Source organism: Syzygium oleosum, unplaced genomic scaffold (assembly GCF_021117445.2).
Source record: "Syzygium oleosum isolate NSW1041296 unplaced genomic scaffold, Sole_v2.1 Sole_v2.31, whole genome shotgun sequence".
Classification (NCBI taxonomy): domain Eukaryota; kingdom Viridiplantae; phylum Streptophyta; class Magnoliopsida; order Myrtales; family Myrtaceae; genus Syzygium; species Syzygium oleosum.
In genome coordinates, this window is record NW_026607515.1 from 2074738 (window position 1) to 2093400 (window position 18663).

The 18663-nt window shown below is 40.0% G+C and overlaps 3 protein-coding genes across 4 annotated transcripts; 2 read left to right on the plus strand and 1 right to left on the minus strand.

Annotated features, from left to right (window-relative positions):
* The first annotated feature begins 748 nt into the window (after positions 1 to 748).
* Positions 749 to 8117, plus strand: LOC115683147 (DNA mismatch repair protein MSH3). Its single transcript, XM_030607581.2, has 12 exons — positions 749 to 1740; positions 2670 to 2858; positions 3136 to 3300; positions 3853 to 3951; positions 4046 to 4297; positions 4668 to 4922; positions 5033 to 5164; positions 5449 to 5709; positions 5790 to 5861; positions 6337 to 6486; positions 6740 to 7210; positions 7490 to 8117. Exons 1-12 carry the CDS (start codon positions 838 to 840, stop codon positions 7814 to 7816), a joined length of 3276 nt encoding a protein of 1091 aa, XP_030463441.2. The 5' UTR covers positions 749 to 837; the 3' UTR covers positions 7817 to 8117.
* A 706-nt stretch (positions 8118 to 8823) lies between these two features.
* LOC115683148 (splicing factor-like protein 1) lies at positions 8824 to 11454 on the plus strand. Of its 2 annotated transcripts, none has more exons than XM_030607583.2 (2): positions 8824 to 9092; positions 9313 to 11454. In XM_030607583.2, exon 2 carries the CDS (start codon positions 9359 to 9361, stop codon positions 11273 to 11275), a length of 1917 nt encoding a protein of 638 aa, XP_030463443.2. In that variant the 5' UTR covers positions 8824 to 9092; positions 9313 to 9358; the 3' UTR covers positions 11276 to 11454. The 2 variants fall into 2 exon arrangements, with proteins under 2 accessions (XP_030463443.2, XP_056160100.1); XM_056304125.1 differs by having other exon boundaries at positions 9330 to 11454.
* Positions 11455 to 12428: 974 nt separating this feature from the next.
* LOC115683092 (single-strand DNA endonuclease 1) lies at positions 12429 to 17818 on the minus strand. The gene is made up of 14 exons (XM_030607517.2): positions 17688 to 17818; positions 17402 to 17559; positions 16865 to 16926; positions 16620 to 16747; positions 16131 to 16182; positions 15983 to 16055; positions 15776 to 15849; positions 15496 to 15555; positions 15213 to 15381; positions 14570 to 14669; positions 13725 to 13807; positions 13484 to 13584; positions 13201 to 13331; positions 12429 to 12998 (listed from the first exon to the last, which is right to left on the minus strand). Exons 1-14 carry the CDS (start codon positions 17753 to 17755, stop codon positions 12467 to 12469), a joined length of 1791 nt encoding a protein of 596 aa, XP_030463377.2. The 5' UTR covers positions 17756 to 17818; the 3' UTR covers positions 12429 to 12466.
* Between the last annotated feature and the right edge of the window lie 845 nt (positions 17819 to 18663).

Consider the following 18663-nt stretch of genomic DNA (forward strand, 5'->3'; position numbering starts at 1 on the left):
TTGTTAATTTGATCCTAAATATATGTACGAAATTTTAATATAGCTCTTCCGATCAATTTTTGTCCGGAAATTTTAGCGGTGTGACACAAAGGGCGGCTAGTAAAGGCTGTACCACCACGTCAGCGATATTCGATGAAAATTAACCGAAATGACTAGATTGGGATTTCGCGCAAAGATTATAGCTAAATTGTCAAAATAAAATAGTTTATGATTAAATTGACATCAGCACAATAGATTTAGAATCGACTGAATAATATTCCCCTATATTTTTGCACAAACAGTCTGTCTAATACATATAACTTCTTTGTATTTGAAATATTTAAAATAAAAACAAGAAATATGAAGGTTATAACATTTGCAAAAATATGGAGGTACGGTACATTGATGTACATATAAGTTCCTAGTGATGGGGATGAACTTTGGAAGTTAGAAAGTTGATTTTTTGCGAAAATGAATAATTTAAAAAATAATTATTTATATCATTTAAAATAATTAGTTAATGAAAAGTATTTCGTTATCGATAATAATTTATATTTAAATATTTTTGTGAATGATATAAAAAAAATTTTTCGTTCGTTTTCGTAATCGATATAAATGATTTTTTTTAAGAAAATATTTTCGAAAATTATTGATTTTTCACATAACAAACGCAATCTTTAAATAAATTACAAAATAAAAAAAAAGTTTTAATTATACACACCGTTAAATTAGGGATGATTTGCCATTTTCCCCAACCTCTCTCGCGATCGTCGTCTCGTCGTCTTCCCTCCGACGAGAACCGCCGTTCCGGCGAAGGAAAAAAGCGCGCGAAACCCATCCTTCCTCCGCCGAATCGAGATGACGGGCAAGCAGAAGCAGCAGGTGATATCGCGCTTCTTCACGCCCAAGCCCAAGACGCCGCCGCCGCGCGCGCCGGACCCCCCGCCGTCCTCCCCGTCCCCGTCGACCCCGCCTCCGAAGATCGCCGCCGTCGTCTCCTTCTCCCCCGCCAAGCGCCTCCGCTCCTCCCACCTCGCCTCCCCGCTCAAGAAACCGAAGCTCTCGCCCCACACTCAAAACCCCGTGCCTTCGCTCCTCCAAAAGGTCCATAGGAAAGAGACGCCGGAGCCGAGCTCCAAGAAGTACACGCCGCTTGAGCAGCAGGTGGTGGAGCTGAAAGAGAGGTACCCGGATGTTCTTTTGATGGTGGAAGTGGGTTACAAGTATAGGTTCTTTGGGGAAGATGCGGAAGTGGCCGCTAGAGTTCTGGGGATTTATGCTCACGTGGATCATAGCTTCATGACTGCTAGCATACCAACTTTTCGACTTAATGTCCATGTGAGGAGGCTTGTGAATGCTGGGTACAAGGTGGGTGTGGTTAAGCAGACCGAGACCGCGGCTATCAAGGCTCACGGTTCGAATCGGTTAGGCCCGTTCTGTCGCGGGTTGTCAGCCTTGTATACGAAGGCCACGCTCGAAGCGGCCGAGGATATGGGGGGTAAGGACGAGGGGTTTGGTGGGGAGAGTAATTATCTGGCTTGTGTTGTGGAGGAGAATTTGTTGGTGAAGAATAGGGAATGTGGCGTGGAGAGCGGGTTTGATGTAAAAATTGGTGTTGTTGCTATTGAGATTTCCACAGGGGAAGTTGTTTTTGGAGAGTTTAATGATAATTCGATGAGAAGCGGGCTGGAGGCTATGATTCTAAGTTTGTCACCGGCTGAGTTGCTTCTTGGAGACCGACTTTCGAATCAAACGAAGAAGGTAGCTTTCACTAGTTACAATTGATTATAAATTACTAGTTATAATGGATTATAAGTATATATCCTTGAGATATTGTTTGTTTAATTACAATGAACAGGGTTGCATCTTCTCTCTCTTCTGCCTTTCTGACTAGACTTAATGTGGAATTGATATATGTCCAGTTATTGGTATGTGAACATACATTATCTAGTTATGGAAGGGTTAATAGTTTACACCATGGAAGTAGTTGAACCCGCATTGAGAATCCTTTCCTGTTGCACAGGATTCATATCTTCTATATGTTCTCTTTCCACTTTGCTGTGAGAGGTGTGTGTTTCTTCCATGCAGCGGTTCAAAAAGTATATTTCACGCTATCCATTTGTGTACTGCAGTTTCGTGGAGCTCTTTTTGCATAAAACATCCTTAGGCTTTTGGTGCAAGATAGGGAAGACTGTCTGTCTTGCAAATATGTTATGTAGAAGTCATAAATACACTAATCTCATCTTCTTTTTCACCATACATCTCTTGGTTAGCTTCATAGTAGGAGAAACACACGATTTATCCCTATGATGTAATATTATCAATTAAAGGTTGCCATCCATGTTGTTGGGTTTATTTTATAATCACAAAGAAAACAGAGGCAGTGGAGCAGGTGGTTACACATGGATGGCAAACTAGACGTTGTAGTCATGCACCAGATTAGTTGATGATGTGGTGTGTACTGCTCATAGAATATTTTCTCTTGTATTAGATTCCCTGTATCAATCATGATGGAGGATCTTCTTCTCCTCGTGTCATTTTCATTATTTTCATAAGAATTAAATAGTTCATGTTTTGCTTATCCAGAGTAAAGAGACAATTAAAGTTGCCTTTTGCCTTGCAAGTTTATCTTTTTTATGCCAGACAAGTCCCAGGCTAATTTCTTGACTGTATGGACTTCGCATTTTCAGTTGTTACTCTCTTATGCTGGGCCTGCCTCAAATGTTCGTGTGGAGCATGCTCCTCAAGATAGCTTTACAAAGGGAGGTGCACTAGCTGAAGTGATGACTATTTATGAGAGTATAAATAGTGTCAACACATCAGTTACTGAAATGCGAAGTGGAGACAACGAACAGGAGAGTAGAAGCTCAGCAGTGGAGGTACTATATATATGAAGCATTTTATGTTATTTATTGGATAAGCTGGTCATGATTTATTGCTTGTCAATAAATTGGTCCAAATTTGAGGGCAACATATTGTTTAATGAGTCAGCAGCAGCTGAAATTTTGTACCTTTTTCATTTGGGGATGGAACTTTTAGTTTACCTCTTCTTTTCTTCCCACTGTTCCTGTCCAACTCATGTGAAAATTAATGATTAGCTTACAATATTCTCAGTTTCTATCACCTATTTTAAGCTTGATATTTTTGGTTCCAAAGGTAATGATGAATATGCCAGATTTGGCTGTCAAAGCATTGGCCTTATCGATACGTCATCTAAAGCAATTTGGTTTTGAAAGGATTCTGTGTCTTGGAGCAGCTTTTCGGCCCTATTCATGCAATATGGAGATGAGCCTTTCTGGCAATGTAATTCAACATCTTGAGGTACTAAGATTTTTCTTTAATCATCTTGTCATCCATAAACACATTCTGACCACCAATCTGAAACTCCTTGGCCCTCCTTTAATAGCAAATTATGGAAAAAGATAAACTAAAAGAGATCCCATGGCACTAATATAGAAACCAAGGCCACTGATTTGACCAGCCAATCACATGTTGCTGTTCCTAAAGGTGTATGCACCTCCTCTTCGACTGTCTGTTTAATTTCATTTTCATTCTTAAGAAATCCATTGGTTGGTTCTCAAAGATGAGAAAATGGAAAGAGCATATAAACATATATATGGCAAATCAAATTTTGGATCTTATGCGGATGCATGGAGTCTTGGAGGACAAAGGTTGTGGATAACTTGGTCTAAACTTCAAGAGAATGTCCTGATGAAGTTTTCAATGGATTTTTGTTTTGATCGGAAACCGTTTCTCCTCTTGATGACCTTATATCTGTCATAAATTATATTTTTTCGCAGCTAAAGCACTTCCTTTCTCAGTTTCCTTTTCCTTCCCCTTGAATGCTGAATATCGCTTTCTTGATGCCTATAGATCCTGAGGAATAACTCTGATGGCTCTGAAGCTGGCTCCTTGATGGAGATTATGAATAACACTCTCACCATCTACGGTTCGAGGCTTCTAAGGCACTGGGTACTTACCAAGTGTGATTTTGAACGGGAGTGCTTTTGTTAGTTTTGTTTGTTAATCTGTATTTGACTGTTTAAGTTCTTCCGAGATGATTTAGGTGACTCATCCTTTGTGTGATAGAAGCATGATTTCTGCTCGCCTTGATGCTGTTGCTGAGCTTGCAGAATCAATGGGGTCTTACAAAGTAACAGGAGATACTACTGTGCTTGATAATGAGAGTTGGGATGTGGAAGTAAAACAAGCGGAGCTCAATTATTTGCTTTCCTCAGTTTTGACATATTTGGGAAGATCACCAGATCTTCAACGTGGCATAACTAGAATCTTCTATCGCACTGCCACTGCATCAGAGGTAATAATTCGTCTACCTGGGAACCAGTTAGAGCTTGTGCCAGTAAATTTCCATTTTCTTTTTGGCCAGTTGTGCAGTAAATCATTGAATTATTTTTTTCCCTCTAGAAAATTTGTTTTTAAGGACATTCCTCATTCCTTTTGAGGAACTTTTAGACTTTATTTCCCATTTTAGGTGAGAGACTTTTTTGAGAATACTTCCAAGCAACCCTTGAGTTCTTTGGAACAATTTCTAAAGTTCTTTAAGCTTGATGTGGCAATTTAAGCATCAATTATCTCCTCGAAAAATTATTTGGAGGTTTATGATTGCCAAACCTATTTTGATTTAGTTTTCCTGTGTGCTGATTGGTTCTAAATAATCTCTTTTATAGTTTATTGCAGTCATGCAAGCTATACTGCATTCTGGAAAACAACTTCAGCGACTTCATGTGGAGGAAGAGTTCAATAACGATGTGCTGCATTTAAAGTCTGTCCGTTCTGTTTTGTTGAGAAAGTTGATTTTGACCGCATCATCAGCTAGCATGATTTCCAATGCTGCAAAACTACTTTCAGTTCTAAACAAAGAAGCTGCTGAAAAGGGGGACTTGTCCAACTTAATTGTGATATCCGATGGCCAATTTCCTGAGGTCAGTAAGCCCTACAAAGACTTACATTTTTCTTTTGTTTGCTCATGTCCCTATTTCCTTATCAAATACCCTTTCTATGTCTACTTATCTGAATCTTCATACATTTTAAGGTTACTGCTGCCCGGAAAGCTGTTCAAGTGGCAAAGGAGAGATTGGAGTCATTGATTGTTATGTACCAGAAGCAACTTCGAATGCGGAATTTAGAGTTCATGAGTGTCTCTGGAACTACACATCTGATAGAGGTAACTGAGTTTGGACTTAATCTTGGATAAATGTTTGAATCTTGGTTTGTTGGCATGTAAAAGTAATACATCTTGAATTGATGAAATTTCTTCTAGGAACCGAAGTAAAGCATCCTTTAGCACATTCCTGGTTTGGGCATATCAGCCAGACATTTTAGATTTTTGCCTCTCGATTTTAATGTCCTAATTCTGTTGCATGTTAGTTTGTATTGCAGTGAAAGACATGACATTTGAGTGATTCTGTAGCTTCTTGCTTGCATATCTAATATGTTAAATTTCTGCAGCTCCCTGTAGATGTAAAGGTTCCTTTGAATTGGGTCAAAGTAAACAGCACTAAGAAAACAATACGCTATCAGCCACCCGAAGTCGTTACTGCTTTGGATCAATTGACATTGGCAAATGAAGAGTTGATAATTGCATGCCGAACTGCTTGGGATGGTTTTCTGCTAGGATTTGGTAAATACTACCCTGAGTTTCAAGCTTCTGTTCAAGCTTTAGCTGCTTTGGATTGCCTACATTCACTAGCTCTCCTTTCAAGAAATAAGGTGAATTGACCAACACAGTTTCGTTCCATATCCTATAGCTTCTTTTGTTGGTTTTTGATCTCTGAAGGTTTCTGTTGCAGAATTATGTTCGTCCAATTTTGGTCTACGACGATGATCCTGTCCAGATAGAGATATGTTCCGGTCGTCATCCAGTATGTGTGAAATGCTTGTTGACCCCTCATAACTTTTATTGCACCTAAGTAGATGAGTAATTATGTCTGTTTTAAAATTAGCATTACTACCTGGTTTGACATACTGAAATTTATCAAGTATTTTGCGTGTTTTCTGATATTGCAGTTTATGCCATGGCGTAAAATTTATATTCTTTGAAAGATTTCAAAAGGTTTTCCCAAATGTTTTGACTGAAAAAGGCTGTTATAATATAGAAAATGTGGAGGTTAACAATTTTCTCACCGTAGTTTGTGCTTGTCACAAGTTGGTTAAGACCCATATGCCTAAGCTGGTCTAGCTTTAGTTCGCATTACTCTTCCTTTGCGCTCTATCCTGTTGCATCAATTATTACTGAATATGAGTCCATACTTCGTAAGTGTTGATGCTAAAATCTTATGTATGCATGGCTTTTCTATGGTTTTGGGCCCTTTTCAACTGTTGCGATTGGTTTGACAGGTTTTGGAAACTTTATTACTTGACAATTTTGTTCCAAATGATACCAACTTGCATGGGGATGGAGAATTTTGTCAGATTATAACGGGACCGAATATGGGAGGCAAGAGTTGCTATATCCGCCAAGTTGCCCTCATTGCTATTATGGCTCAGGTATCTCTCTTCCATAATGAGTTAGCATCGTGCACTAATTCTATGCTTCCTTTCCAAAAGCTCTTATTTCTCTGTCCTTTTAATTTGATGTAGTGCAAGATGAAGTTCCACCTTCATTATCTAAATAGCTGAATGGAAATATTCCTTTATTGCGTATCCCCTCCTCTGCATGCTCTGTCATCAGGAGTTCTTTTAGGGGGTGGATCTTTAGCGGGCGGTTGCCTCATAAAAGAATGCCTTCTGATGTCTCTAGGTTGGTTCCTTTGTACCAGCATCTTCAGCGAAATTACATGTACTTGATGGCATTTACACCAGAATGGGCGCATCTGATAGTATTCAGAAAGGGAGGAGCACCTTCCTCGAAGAATTGAGCGAGGCTTCTCTTATACTTCGCAACTGCACTCCACGTTCACTAGTAATAATTGATGAGTTGGGCAGAGGAACTAGTACACACGATGGTGTTGCTATTGCTTATGCCACACTGCATTGTCTTCTAGAGAAGACAAGGTGCATGACCCTCTTTGTCACACACTACCCCAAAATAGCCGACATCCAAAATGAATTCCCAGGGTCCGTTTCAGCATATCATGTTTCATATCTGACATCAAGCAAAGATGCAAGATCAGACGCAAGTTCTGATTATGAGGATGTTACCTACCTGTACAAACTTAGGCATGGTGTTTCAGAAAGAAGCTTCGGATTCAAGGTTGCTCAGCTTGCACAGGTTTAGTGAATTCTCCTCCATTTCTTCTCATGTTATGAATGCCAGTGCACATTCTTACGTGCGTTTCTTTTGTGGGTCATGTCATCTATATTCAATACTAAAATCACATCCATAATATTGTTCATTATTTTCTTGGGTAAATTGAACTAATGGTCACTAAACTGAGTGGACTTTACTATTGGCCACTAAACTTTGGTTTCAATCATCCCATGCACCCAACTATCAATTTTTTGCAATTGATGTGCTTTGGCCGGAATCTGGCCAATTTGTCCACTGCAGATACCACCTTCTTGTATAAATCGAGCCACTGAAATGGCTTCAAAGCTCGAGGCTGTCATGAGTAGTAGGTCAGAGAATGGGTTGATGCAGACAAAGGCTGAACAAGAAGCAGAAAGAGAAAAGAAAAAGTCGAGGCCTTGCTTTCTCCAAAGTCTGGAGTATTGGGATACTGTTTACAAGGAATTCCTTTCAAACCTAAGATCTGCTTTGGAAGAGGAGGACGCAGCAAAAAGATTTCAGTTCTTAATTAACGCTAGAACTCTGGCAAAGCAGTTGACACTAGATCCTCATAACTTGATCTCGGATACCCAAGTTCGACAAGATTGATTTGATTCGACTGTACAGTAAGCATACTACGGACATGGTGGTGGAGAAACACGAGAGACACGAACAGGTTCAACTGTTTATGATTCTAGTAAATAGGATTAAAATGTGTAAAATTTTGTGAAAGAGGGCGCTCCTTTTCCTTGTTACCCTGTGTTTTCCTCAAAGCATCCGCACAGATGACTTCGTCTATTCATATGATTTGGTGCACAATGTCTGAGCTGTACATGTTCTGGTGCAGACAAACGCAATTTTGTACATCTACATGCCGTTCTGTGTTTGTATACAATGTTCTTTGTTTTAATGCTTCTAGTGAAACAACTTTTGCAGCAAAAAGAGCTAGTGACAGAACAACCCAGGAAGCAGATACTGTCATGCGTCTTGACTCGACTTGAAGGTTGAGCGATAACCATTCATCAACCAAGCTGGAGCTTCTTATTCCTTCTTCTGCCTAATTGAGCAGACCCTTTGAAGCATCACCGCTGCTACTTTCCTGCAATGTGAGGGCTTGGAAGATCACCAAGCTAACAAGTTCCACTCTTAGGACAAAGCAAAAGGCTTCATTTCAACCCATTTAGAGGGAAAAAAATGTGAGGTGAAATTTGTGAAAATTATCATTAATTCACACTTGCGGGGGGAAACTATGACGGTAGAGAAATTGGTGAAACTTATTAGTTGTATCTTTATGTTAGCTAATTAACTCGGTGTGATATTTCAAGAACTCAATACTTGCATCCTCAAACTCACATTTGTTGGCTCATTATCCATTAAAAAAACAGATTTTGTTAACGGGTAACTTCGGACACTTTTTAAACAACCCAATTAAAAAGAATTCGTAATTTCCAATACACCATCCCTCTTGTGCTATGGGTAATCAACGCAATTGAAAATCAAAACGTTTCCATATTAAGTATTTAAAAAGTACACTTAACAAGAAATTACATGCGATTGGAAAGTTATTGTTATGGATAATTGTAGGTTTTCATAAATGCGATGAGGCTATTTGATATGGGAAGAAAAAATGAAGTTTTTTTTTTTTTTGTGAATTTTCCCTTCGTGGTTTTGTGTTTGATCATTTCCATGTGCGATTCTTGAAGTGGAAACCAGCAACCGAAAATTCATAGCACAAATGCGTCGTTTCGAGCAAAGGAGCTTCACGATAACACTCTGTGTTTTTCCGGCTAATTGATGGTCTCGGTCGGGATCAATGCCGGTAGGTCCGATGTGCAGATGGATTGTGGCCAGAGAAGACGTCCATGCCTTCGATTCTACATGAACTGTAAGTGCTTCTAGTGTCTAATGCTTCAAGAACTGTAGATTGATGATCATCTTTGATGCGGAAGCTAGTTCGTCGCATTTTGCATCTTCATCCTGTTGATGGAATATGATGCAAATTCTATTGCATCATTCTATCTTTCGCTGCATATCTCGGATTATGCTGATGGGTTTTTTTCTTTTTTTGGAAATACCCTTTGTTTTTCTTCTTTTGAATGGATCAGATTGTGTATTTACACAGAGCATTATAGAATTTCCTGAGGAGTAGGCATGAGAAACTTGATGGAAGACGAGGGCTTGGGAGATGACTCCCCTCCGGTTTCATCGGAGGAAGAATGGTCGAATGAAAGGAAGAGAGGCTTTGATGTGACAGATGTTCGATCACAGAAGAAGCACAGGTTTGGTGAAAATTCGAAATCAGAATTTGAATTGGGTTCTGCTGCTTCGGATTGTCGTTGTGAGTCTGGTCTCTCCAAGGCATCATCAGATGGTGGATCCCATTCTGATAAACGAGATGGTAGTGGGAGTTCTGGAAAGCGGAGGCGGACCAGGAGGGACCCGCGAGTCGGGGATGATGAAGAAAGTGCAGAAGACGATAGGAGCAAGAAACGAAGAAAAACTAGGTGGTCTAGCTTCGATACACGGATAAAATTGTTAGGACCCCTACAGCTTCCCGACTTCATCAAAGAGAGTGCACTAGAATCCGACTCCGACCCAGAAATAGTTAAGCTGAAGGCAGAGCTTGCAGAACTCAACAGTGAATTGCAAAAGCCGGTGCTTCACGACGTCCGACCCTCGGAAGATCAATCCCCTTCTCCTGAACCTGTGTACAATGATCTCGGCATCAGAGTCAACACGCGTGAAGTAAGGCTTCGGGAGGAACTCGTTAGGAAACGCCAAGGAATTATATCGAAATTGATCCAGAAGCACCCAACTTTCAAGACTCCTCCAATCCGCAAGCCCTCCAAGCTCTTCAAGAAGCTTTACGTGCCAGTGAAGCAGTACCCAGGATACAATTTTGTCGATCTTATTCTTGGTCCTCGCGGAAATACTCAAAAGAGGATAGAGAAAGAAACCGGAGCAAGGATTTCCCTGAGGGGCGCAGGCTCCTTCGCCCGGGGGAAACATGCCTCTGAAAACGATGACTTGCACGTCTACATAGAGGCAGATAATCAAGAATCTCTAGATGCAGCAGCTGGAATGGTTGAGAAACTTCTGATTCCGGTTGATGCGAGAATGAATGATCACAAACGAACCCAACTGAAGGAGTTTTGTGCATTGAGAAAATTTTATCCCGAGGCACAAGGTCCGTGCTTTATGTGTGGCATGCAAAGGCATCCAAATCATGCCTGCCCTGCCCAGCCACCTGATTCTTCTTATGTTTCCTGCAACACATCCGACAGCAATGGAAATCTCTATGTCAGCCACTTGCCTCTAACGGTAGATGATGATCAGTTGAAAGAGTTGTTCTGTCCTTTTGGCAAGCTTGTTGAAGCTAATTTGATTAGGGACCATAACACAGGAGTCAGCAAAGGTTATGGGTTTGTCCGATTTGAAAATCCATCTGATGCAGCTGTAGCTTCGTCACATTTAAATGGGTTCGAGATGGGGAAGAAGGTATTGACTGTGAAAGTGGCTGGAAAAGCAAAAGTTGGTGAATCAGTCTCTCCTAGTGTTGCGAGCCAGACAGCTTGGCCAGGTCCGCCAGGATCATTGCTTTTGGAGCCTCAGGGCTCCTGTGCACCAAGCATCACAAACCACACAACTCTGCCTGGTCCACCAGAATCACTGCTTGTAGAAGCTTCAATCTGCTCTACTCCATGTGTTGCAACCCAGGTGGCTTGGCCTGGTCCACCTGGATCACAACTGATGGAACCCCAGGCTTCCTTTCAGAAGAGTGAAGGGATGTCTGATCTCCCTTCTCAGAATCACGACTTCAACTTCACTCCATCTAGCGTTCAAAGTCTCTCAAATAGTAGCAATACAAGTTCCCTCCGTTCATCTAGCCGTTTTTCAGACCGGTTTCCATCTTCATCACCGTGTTCATTAGTGCAGCTCCCTGGTCATCCTGACTACCCTAACTCTAGCTCCTCATTCGAAACTATCCATGAAAATCCAAAAGATTTCCAGACACCAGAGAGCCTTGTGAAACCAATAAACTGGCCAACGGCTCATCGGCCATCATAGCCTTGGTGTGCTGTATATAGCTATATCAAAGAAATAGTGAGTAAATATGAGATGAGTGCTCGTATACTTTTTTGTGCTATTTCGAACATCAGCCAATATTATCTGCGAAACTTCAGTGATTACAGCTAAACATTCAGCTCACGCTTTGTTCTAATGTTGAATTTTCAGTGTTCTTCTCAGATACTGCATGAATTTGCTCAGCATCCACATGGATTTGCTTCAGTTCTCCTTATAAGCTTTTGGCAGAATGAGTTTGACACAATGAATAGCAACTTGCACCGCAGCTTGGATATTCATAAGGGTTAATATCACGAAAAACCCCAAATTAGTACACCTGTGATAATTTTACCATAAACTAATTTTTTGACCACCAAAAACCTCAAATTGGTACACTTATGACAAATTTATCCTTAGTTTATTTCCGCTAAATTTTACCGTCAAATTGCTTTGTTAAATGGCACGCTATAGTTAACTGATGTATCAGTTTTATGTTTTACCCTCCATTTATTATAGGTGTACTAGTTTATGATTTTTTGTGGTATTAATTTAATTTAACGGAAACTAACGTATGGTAATTTGTCACAAATGTACCAGTTTGAGGCTTTTAGTGGTCAAAATATTAGTTTTGGATAAATTTATCACGTGTGTACCAATTTGGGGTTTTTTGTAGTAAAAAAAGTAGTTTGGGATAAAATTATCATGGGTGTACCAGTTTGGGGTTTTTGTAGTATTAACCCTATTCATAATGGGGTTTCTTCAAGCAGAGCATTAAACTTAATACCCTTTGATGGAATTTATTTGCTAAATCCAAATAAGGGTCTTTGATCTAACAAACGTTTCTTAAAATCCAGGTTAGGATTTCCTTATTTATGCACTTTGTCTGATTTTTGTAATCTTTAAGTATGCGCGCGGTCAAGGAACTCGTAAACCGGATTACAAGACATTGTGACTGTTACTAGTGAAAGCCTGACATGCTTGACATTCCAATGGCCAGACACACGACAGGGTAGAAAAACAACCTTGATCTGTATTTTAGGACTTGTATCTTTGAGTAGTTATTGCCGAGCATCCAATGGATGGATATGGTTAGTCGTTCAATCATATATGCTTGATTTGAGCCTTCCAGTGGTGACTAACACAGTCCAACCAAAAATTTAAGACAAGCAGCTGAAAGTTTTTCATTTATGCAACTCAAGGAGTGTCATCCCTAACATTGGCTATGAACTGTCGTAGTTCTCTCGCTTTCTTCTCATGTTCAGGTGACACCTCAGCATCTGACTCGCTTAAATCGATTACATCTATATGCTGATAACCAAAATGCTTGCATTTAGTAACGGTTGGATGCCGGATTGCTGGGGAAGGGCTTAAGAGATCGATGACCTCCTTTTCAGCAACACTTGTATTAGCCGAAGAAGAGGGCATGGAAGCATTACAACCACGTTCAATGTCCAGCTCTTGATCAACTAATGAGCCGTCATCCAATAGATCAACATCAATTGCGACTCTTCCATTTTCTGATGTTACGGCTCTTGAAGAAAGTGGATTAGTTTTAGGATTGCTGCCGCTTTCGGAGTTGATTTCGAGCAACAGTTGCTGGAGCTTCAGATCAAGCTCTGCAAGCAAGCACTCGCTCTTCAATTTTCTCTGTCTTGGCTTATGACACTTCTGTTTTTTCCGCAGAGCTACTTTCTCCTTGAACTCCAGTATCTTTTCAGGACAAGCACTAGAGGACGAATGAAAAATTGAAAATAAAAAGGAGAGGAGAATTAGAGTGAATTTGGGAGAGAGTTGGTTAAAAAGCATAAGCCAGCAACACAGGTAAAAATGATAGAAAAGCCATAAGTTATGTGATCCAGCATTTCAATACGTCGCCCATTACCATAAGTATGAAAAGCAGATGCACAAAGCAGCATGAAGCACCTCACCTTTCCAAAAGATCAGCAGGCACAATGCTAGTTTCAAGTCCGTCCAAGTGCTCCCATGAGACCTCAAAACATTCTACACCGAGAAGTTTTCTCTGCTTGATGATTCCAGACACAGGACATTTGACAGGAATCTGCAATTCAGAAATACTTATTTCTTGAAGTGAAAATGGAGCATATTCTCGATGACTCAACAAATAAGGTCCTACTGAATAGATAAGTGTATGACCATAAAAAAGGGAAAATTAAGAAGCACGAGGCATTATTGCAAAGGGAAAATTCATACTTCATATAGAGGAAGCTCAACCCCAAGTTTTGAAGATGCTGACCGCAATTTGGCAAACCTCCTTAAGTCTCTCTCTGCAATCTTTGGTAGGATATACTCATCTGAGGACAACTATAACAACATGAGCATGCAAATCTTTGTATGTAAGGTCGTGTGTGTGTGTCTGTGCACACACTAACAGGAGAGCACGGATGTACATAGAAAACATCAGTATATCTACATGCGAGAGTGGATAGAAAACCTGTTTTCTCAGGAGGCCACTCAAACATCTCGGCACATACTTCTTGAAATTTAGTACGATGAAAAGGATGATTTGCAAGGACCCTACAAAGATTGAACTAGTTAATTGCCAATTGATCATCATCATCATTACACCAAAATTCGAAGGAAAAATAAAGGCAAATCAAGTAGCTCGAATGTTTTGCATCTTATTTACCTTCTGCTCCATTAATTGATAAAGAGTCGCTTTGGTTCATAATGTTTTAACTTTCAGCTAAAAGGTTGCTCGCTACAAGATTCCCAAGCAATGGTCATGTGCATGCCATGAAATGATTGAGTAGGGCAACTCAGACCATTCAGTAGCTAAATTATAAACCTTGTGATATGCTTAGCCAGTTTTGAAGTTTCAGACAAAACCTACATGACAGTCCACGAAAAGAAGGCAAAAAAGTCCAATAGAAGCTGAAAACATATGTCACCAGATCATGCAAACCTGTCAGTCAATGGAACATGGATCAACAACAGTCCTGCCATCTCTTTGCGTCTTTATTTGCTTGAGTCAAAATTAATCGCAATAGTTTGATAGAGAGAAGGAAGAATAAAAAGCATGATCTACTTATGAGATTAAGTGTGCAGTACGGGGAAGGATATTCTATTGCGACACCCATATCAGACATCTATAAGTACTGAAATCTTTAGTGCGGCCTGATCGCGTCACAATATCGTACGGTCTTTCTGTGAGTCTTTGTGGTGGTAAAGCTAAACGGATTTATCATGCAACAATAATATTTTATTCATTTTCGAACTCACTCTAAGAAAAAGATGCAGAAGAACAAATCTGTGGAAGATGGAAATATGCCTTCTTACCTGTAGACGGCTTCAGAATCTGCGGAGTGACACTTTGGCCTAATATATGCATCAATAACTTGCAAAAATTGTTCATTTCCTTGAGAATTACGCGTACTACCTATCACAGACATAAAAAAAATTCAATTCTATGTTGAATTGCAAAAACTGAGAATATGTAACAACTGCTACAGAAATGCACATAGATATTTGAAAAATTGCTGCAGAATAAGCCTTCAAAAGATCTCCTCATTCTTCAGATTATGGTGACTAGAAATTGTTAACAACCTAGAATGTAAAAAAACAAATTACTGTGAAAGAACAAATTACCACAATTAACTTAATCTTTTGAGCTATAAGATTTTAAGAAATATTGGCATGTCAGTATATATTAAAGCATTTGAAAGATATACCAGAGGACAAGCTGAAAGTCCTGTACAAATCACTTGCGCATCTTTCGTATATTAAGTCAAGGACAACTGCAAGTAAAGATTTCTGACTCTTTCATGGTCAATCTTAGTTCTTTTTCTGCTAGGGCATAATCGATCTCAGTTGAATTTAGGAGCATAAGTTCCTATTTCAACCAAATATATTTCACCAACCCAAGTCATTCTGCTAGAACTACAAATACTTAATAGCATCATATCAAGTTCCAATGACTCACCATTGACATCAAACTCATTAGGCGATGAGTTTTTCTTATCATTTGGCTCATGCAGCTTCTGCTGTTTCTTTAAACCTTTTGTCTTTTTTACAATGGGCAATCCCCCATATGCAATCTTTTGAAGAACCCCATCATCTCCAGCTGATTTTACTATCTGACAAGCCGACTCCTATATGAAGCAAGAGCAAGCAGGTCATGAATAAAGATGCACTATAATTGTGGTCTCGCAGTAACCATAGAGAGAACCCACAGTAGCTAAGAAGTACAGATATCTAAAACTCACTGGACCAAAACCACGAACTCCATGGGAGTAGTCACTCCCCAGAAGCAGGGCAAGTGCAATCTGAAAATCATAACTAGCTGAGTTAACAAAAGAGGTAACAAATAATAATTGAGGGAAGATTGCAACATAGTTTATGCCTGCAGGCACACGCAAAACGAAATCACCACATAGCCTTAACTGTCCATCATGTGCAAGGTGACAAATGTCTAGAGGTACTTCAAGAACAATGAAGAGAGTGACATATCTCATGAGCAGATGCATGGGCCGATAAGAGAATTACCAACGATTTTCTTCCAAATCCAAGCTGTCTCTCTATGTCTGCCATTTCATAACAGATAACATAACCACCATCACCTGATTCACACGGCAACTTTTATTGTTATTTGAACATAAAAATTCAATAACAAGTCCCTTTTTTCGCAAGGAAAAAAAAATACAAGGATGACTTAAAGATCTCAAAAAAAGACAAGTTAATTTATATACTTACCAAGGCAAATGTCTCTGTAAACTGTCTTTGCTCCAAAGAGGAAAACATCTGAATCGGAGGTGAAGCATCCATCCTAATAATTGCAGCAAAGTCATGGCAATGGAAAATATACTGGCAGGACTATTAATAAAACAGGATTTGTGCTCACACATAGTGATTCTGAGTTTAACAGTGCACACTGAGCTTCAGCTTCCTCCATCCTGAATAATAGGCATGACAAGTTAGCAAGTTTCATCGCTACATTGGAAATAGTTTCTAGACAATTCATCTATTTTTTCATAAATCTGTAATTTCTAATGCTTAGAAGTTAAAACATTCTTTCACAAGGAGGTAAGGCGATCAATAGTTGCTCAAAGCACTTTTCAGCCAAAGTGTTTGCAAAGGGAAAATTGGAAACAAAAGTTTCCATTAATCATATTCAACAATGGACGATAAGGCATCTATTTTGCAAAACCGATGTACTGAATGCAAATACAAACACAGGTGTATATGTTGCACTTGTTACATCTCATGGCAAAATAAAAGGCTTTGTTGGGTTTGATCTCCACTTTCTCTTACGAATGAACACTTTCTGCCTTACTACTACAGTGATTCCTAGCATACTATGAATAATGCTAAGTACTGTGGAAAACCTTACCCATCTAAGCAAGGAATTCCAAGTGCCATACCCAAAACCTTCGCCTCTTTGATCATGCGCGAGAACTCAGAGCCCATGTTTCTTTTCAGTGAAGCTAAGTTTTGTAGATTTGTTTCTTCTCGATTAACCTGCCCTCACTGAGGTTAGTATGAAAACACAATGCAAAGGATGTCCAAAGACCATACAGCTTGGATCAGGGGAGATAGAACAGTAATGCAAAGCACAGTAGATAGTGTGAACGATACCTCAATTCCCGAATTTAGACGACGCCTGTAAGTGGATAGTTTGATTGCAGGAATGGATCCATCTGAATAAAAGAAAGATCATGGCTCAAATACTCAGTACATGTCTTCTAGATGAACCAGTGAAAATGGCATAATGTAACATGCCATGAGACGAAACAAGGACGACTTTTCTTAGTTAGAAAAAGGAAAGAAAACAAGCATCTTTTTTAAACAAAAATCCAGTTTTGTGTGGTCATGACACACAGAATTATGACAAAGAGAGGAACTTTCACAAAAATTTTGTGCCGAAACTTTCAATTCAGCACATAAGAGAACCTCCTCAGCAGATGGAGTCATGGCCCATCACATATTGGGTAGCACCAAAATCGACAAACGAAGCTTCACTACGGTAACCCTCAAGGAATTAAACTTAAAGCACCGACCTGTAGCTCAGCAGGGATCGGCAAAGTAAAAGAGGCAAGGAGAAGCAAGACTTTTGACGATGACCCAACAAGCGAACTTTCACTCCAGGAGAAACAAGAAGGCAAGAACCCGGACCTGTGACGAAAATGAGGCTGCAGTTGAGAGCAAGGAGAGCTCTGAGCCGGTGGAAGAGGCCCTTGAGATAAACCTTCTCCTTCATACAATTGTGGGACTTGCTCACGTTCTGCAGCTGGACCATCCAACACGAGAGATCGATGCACATTCTCTTGTTCCTGCACCCAATTCAAGAACGTCCGGTGACATACATGTATGCAGACGGACCCGAACACCCTCTTGAATCAAGAACAGACAAACAAGAACCGCAGCTCGACGCAGGGAAAGAGACAGAGGGGAAGCTCACTGAAGGTGGTGAAGAGGGATGGTTTTCTTGCACGATTCCAGGATGTCCCACAAGTTCTTCACCCCCATGCTTGCTCTCTCTCTCTCTCTCTCTCTCAGAGACAAAGCGAGCGACTTCGAAACCTTTTGAAAAGATGCAAAGTCTAGTTTTCGAAATGAACCGAGAAAAGTGGAGAGCAATTCATGGGCCGGGCCGAACTATTTGAATGGCAACTTGTGAAAGAGGCTACCAAGTTTGAAGAGCTATGGTGGGTAGGAATCGATTGTCAGAAATGTAGCATTGACGGTGATATGTTGCCAATAATCCTCCTACTATAAAGAGCAAGAAATCAACTTTGGTTTTCCTTGTAGATGGAAAAAGAAATGATTTTTGCTTTGGTGGACCGACCACCTACCCTACCAATTTTACGGTACGGCTCAATTATCTCCCCCCGTGGTCGAAGCAAAAATTCGACAACCATTTATTGTCGAAATAAGTCGTTCGATCACATGTGCATCGCAAATTGTCGCGAATTGCGTTTCGCGTGCTAAAAGAAATACAGGGATTCGCTCGACGTTGTACCACGTTATAAAGTCGAATGGGTCATTTCGTTCTTTTCGAAATTTGGGCACTAAATTTAAAGGCGTTACCTTACCATTTTGTCAGCATTGGAATCTTTCCCGTAACATGCCAAGACCAAAGTTTATGAAATGAAATTGTGAAAGAATAGAAATGTCAAGATTGCATTTTGGAAAGGCAAATCCAATGCCGTAATTGCCCAAAAGGGAAATCCATCTACGACCGTCCTGAATTCCTCTATTTGTTTTTTTTTTAGTCTGTCTTATCTTTGACTCTCTTCACTTTGTGACTTTTGCTCTATTTCTTGTGGAGTGCGAAAGTCGAACCTCGCACTTATGATAGTAACGTTCCAAATATCAATTAGTCATCGAAAGAAACTTGTTTTTATTAGGAGAGTCCCTAAAACTTCTTTTTGACC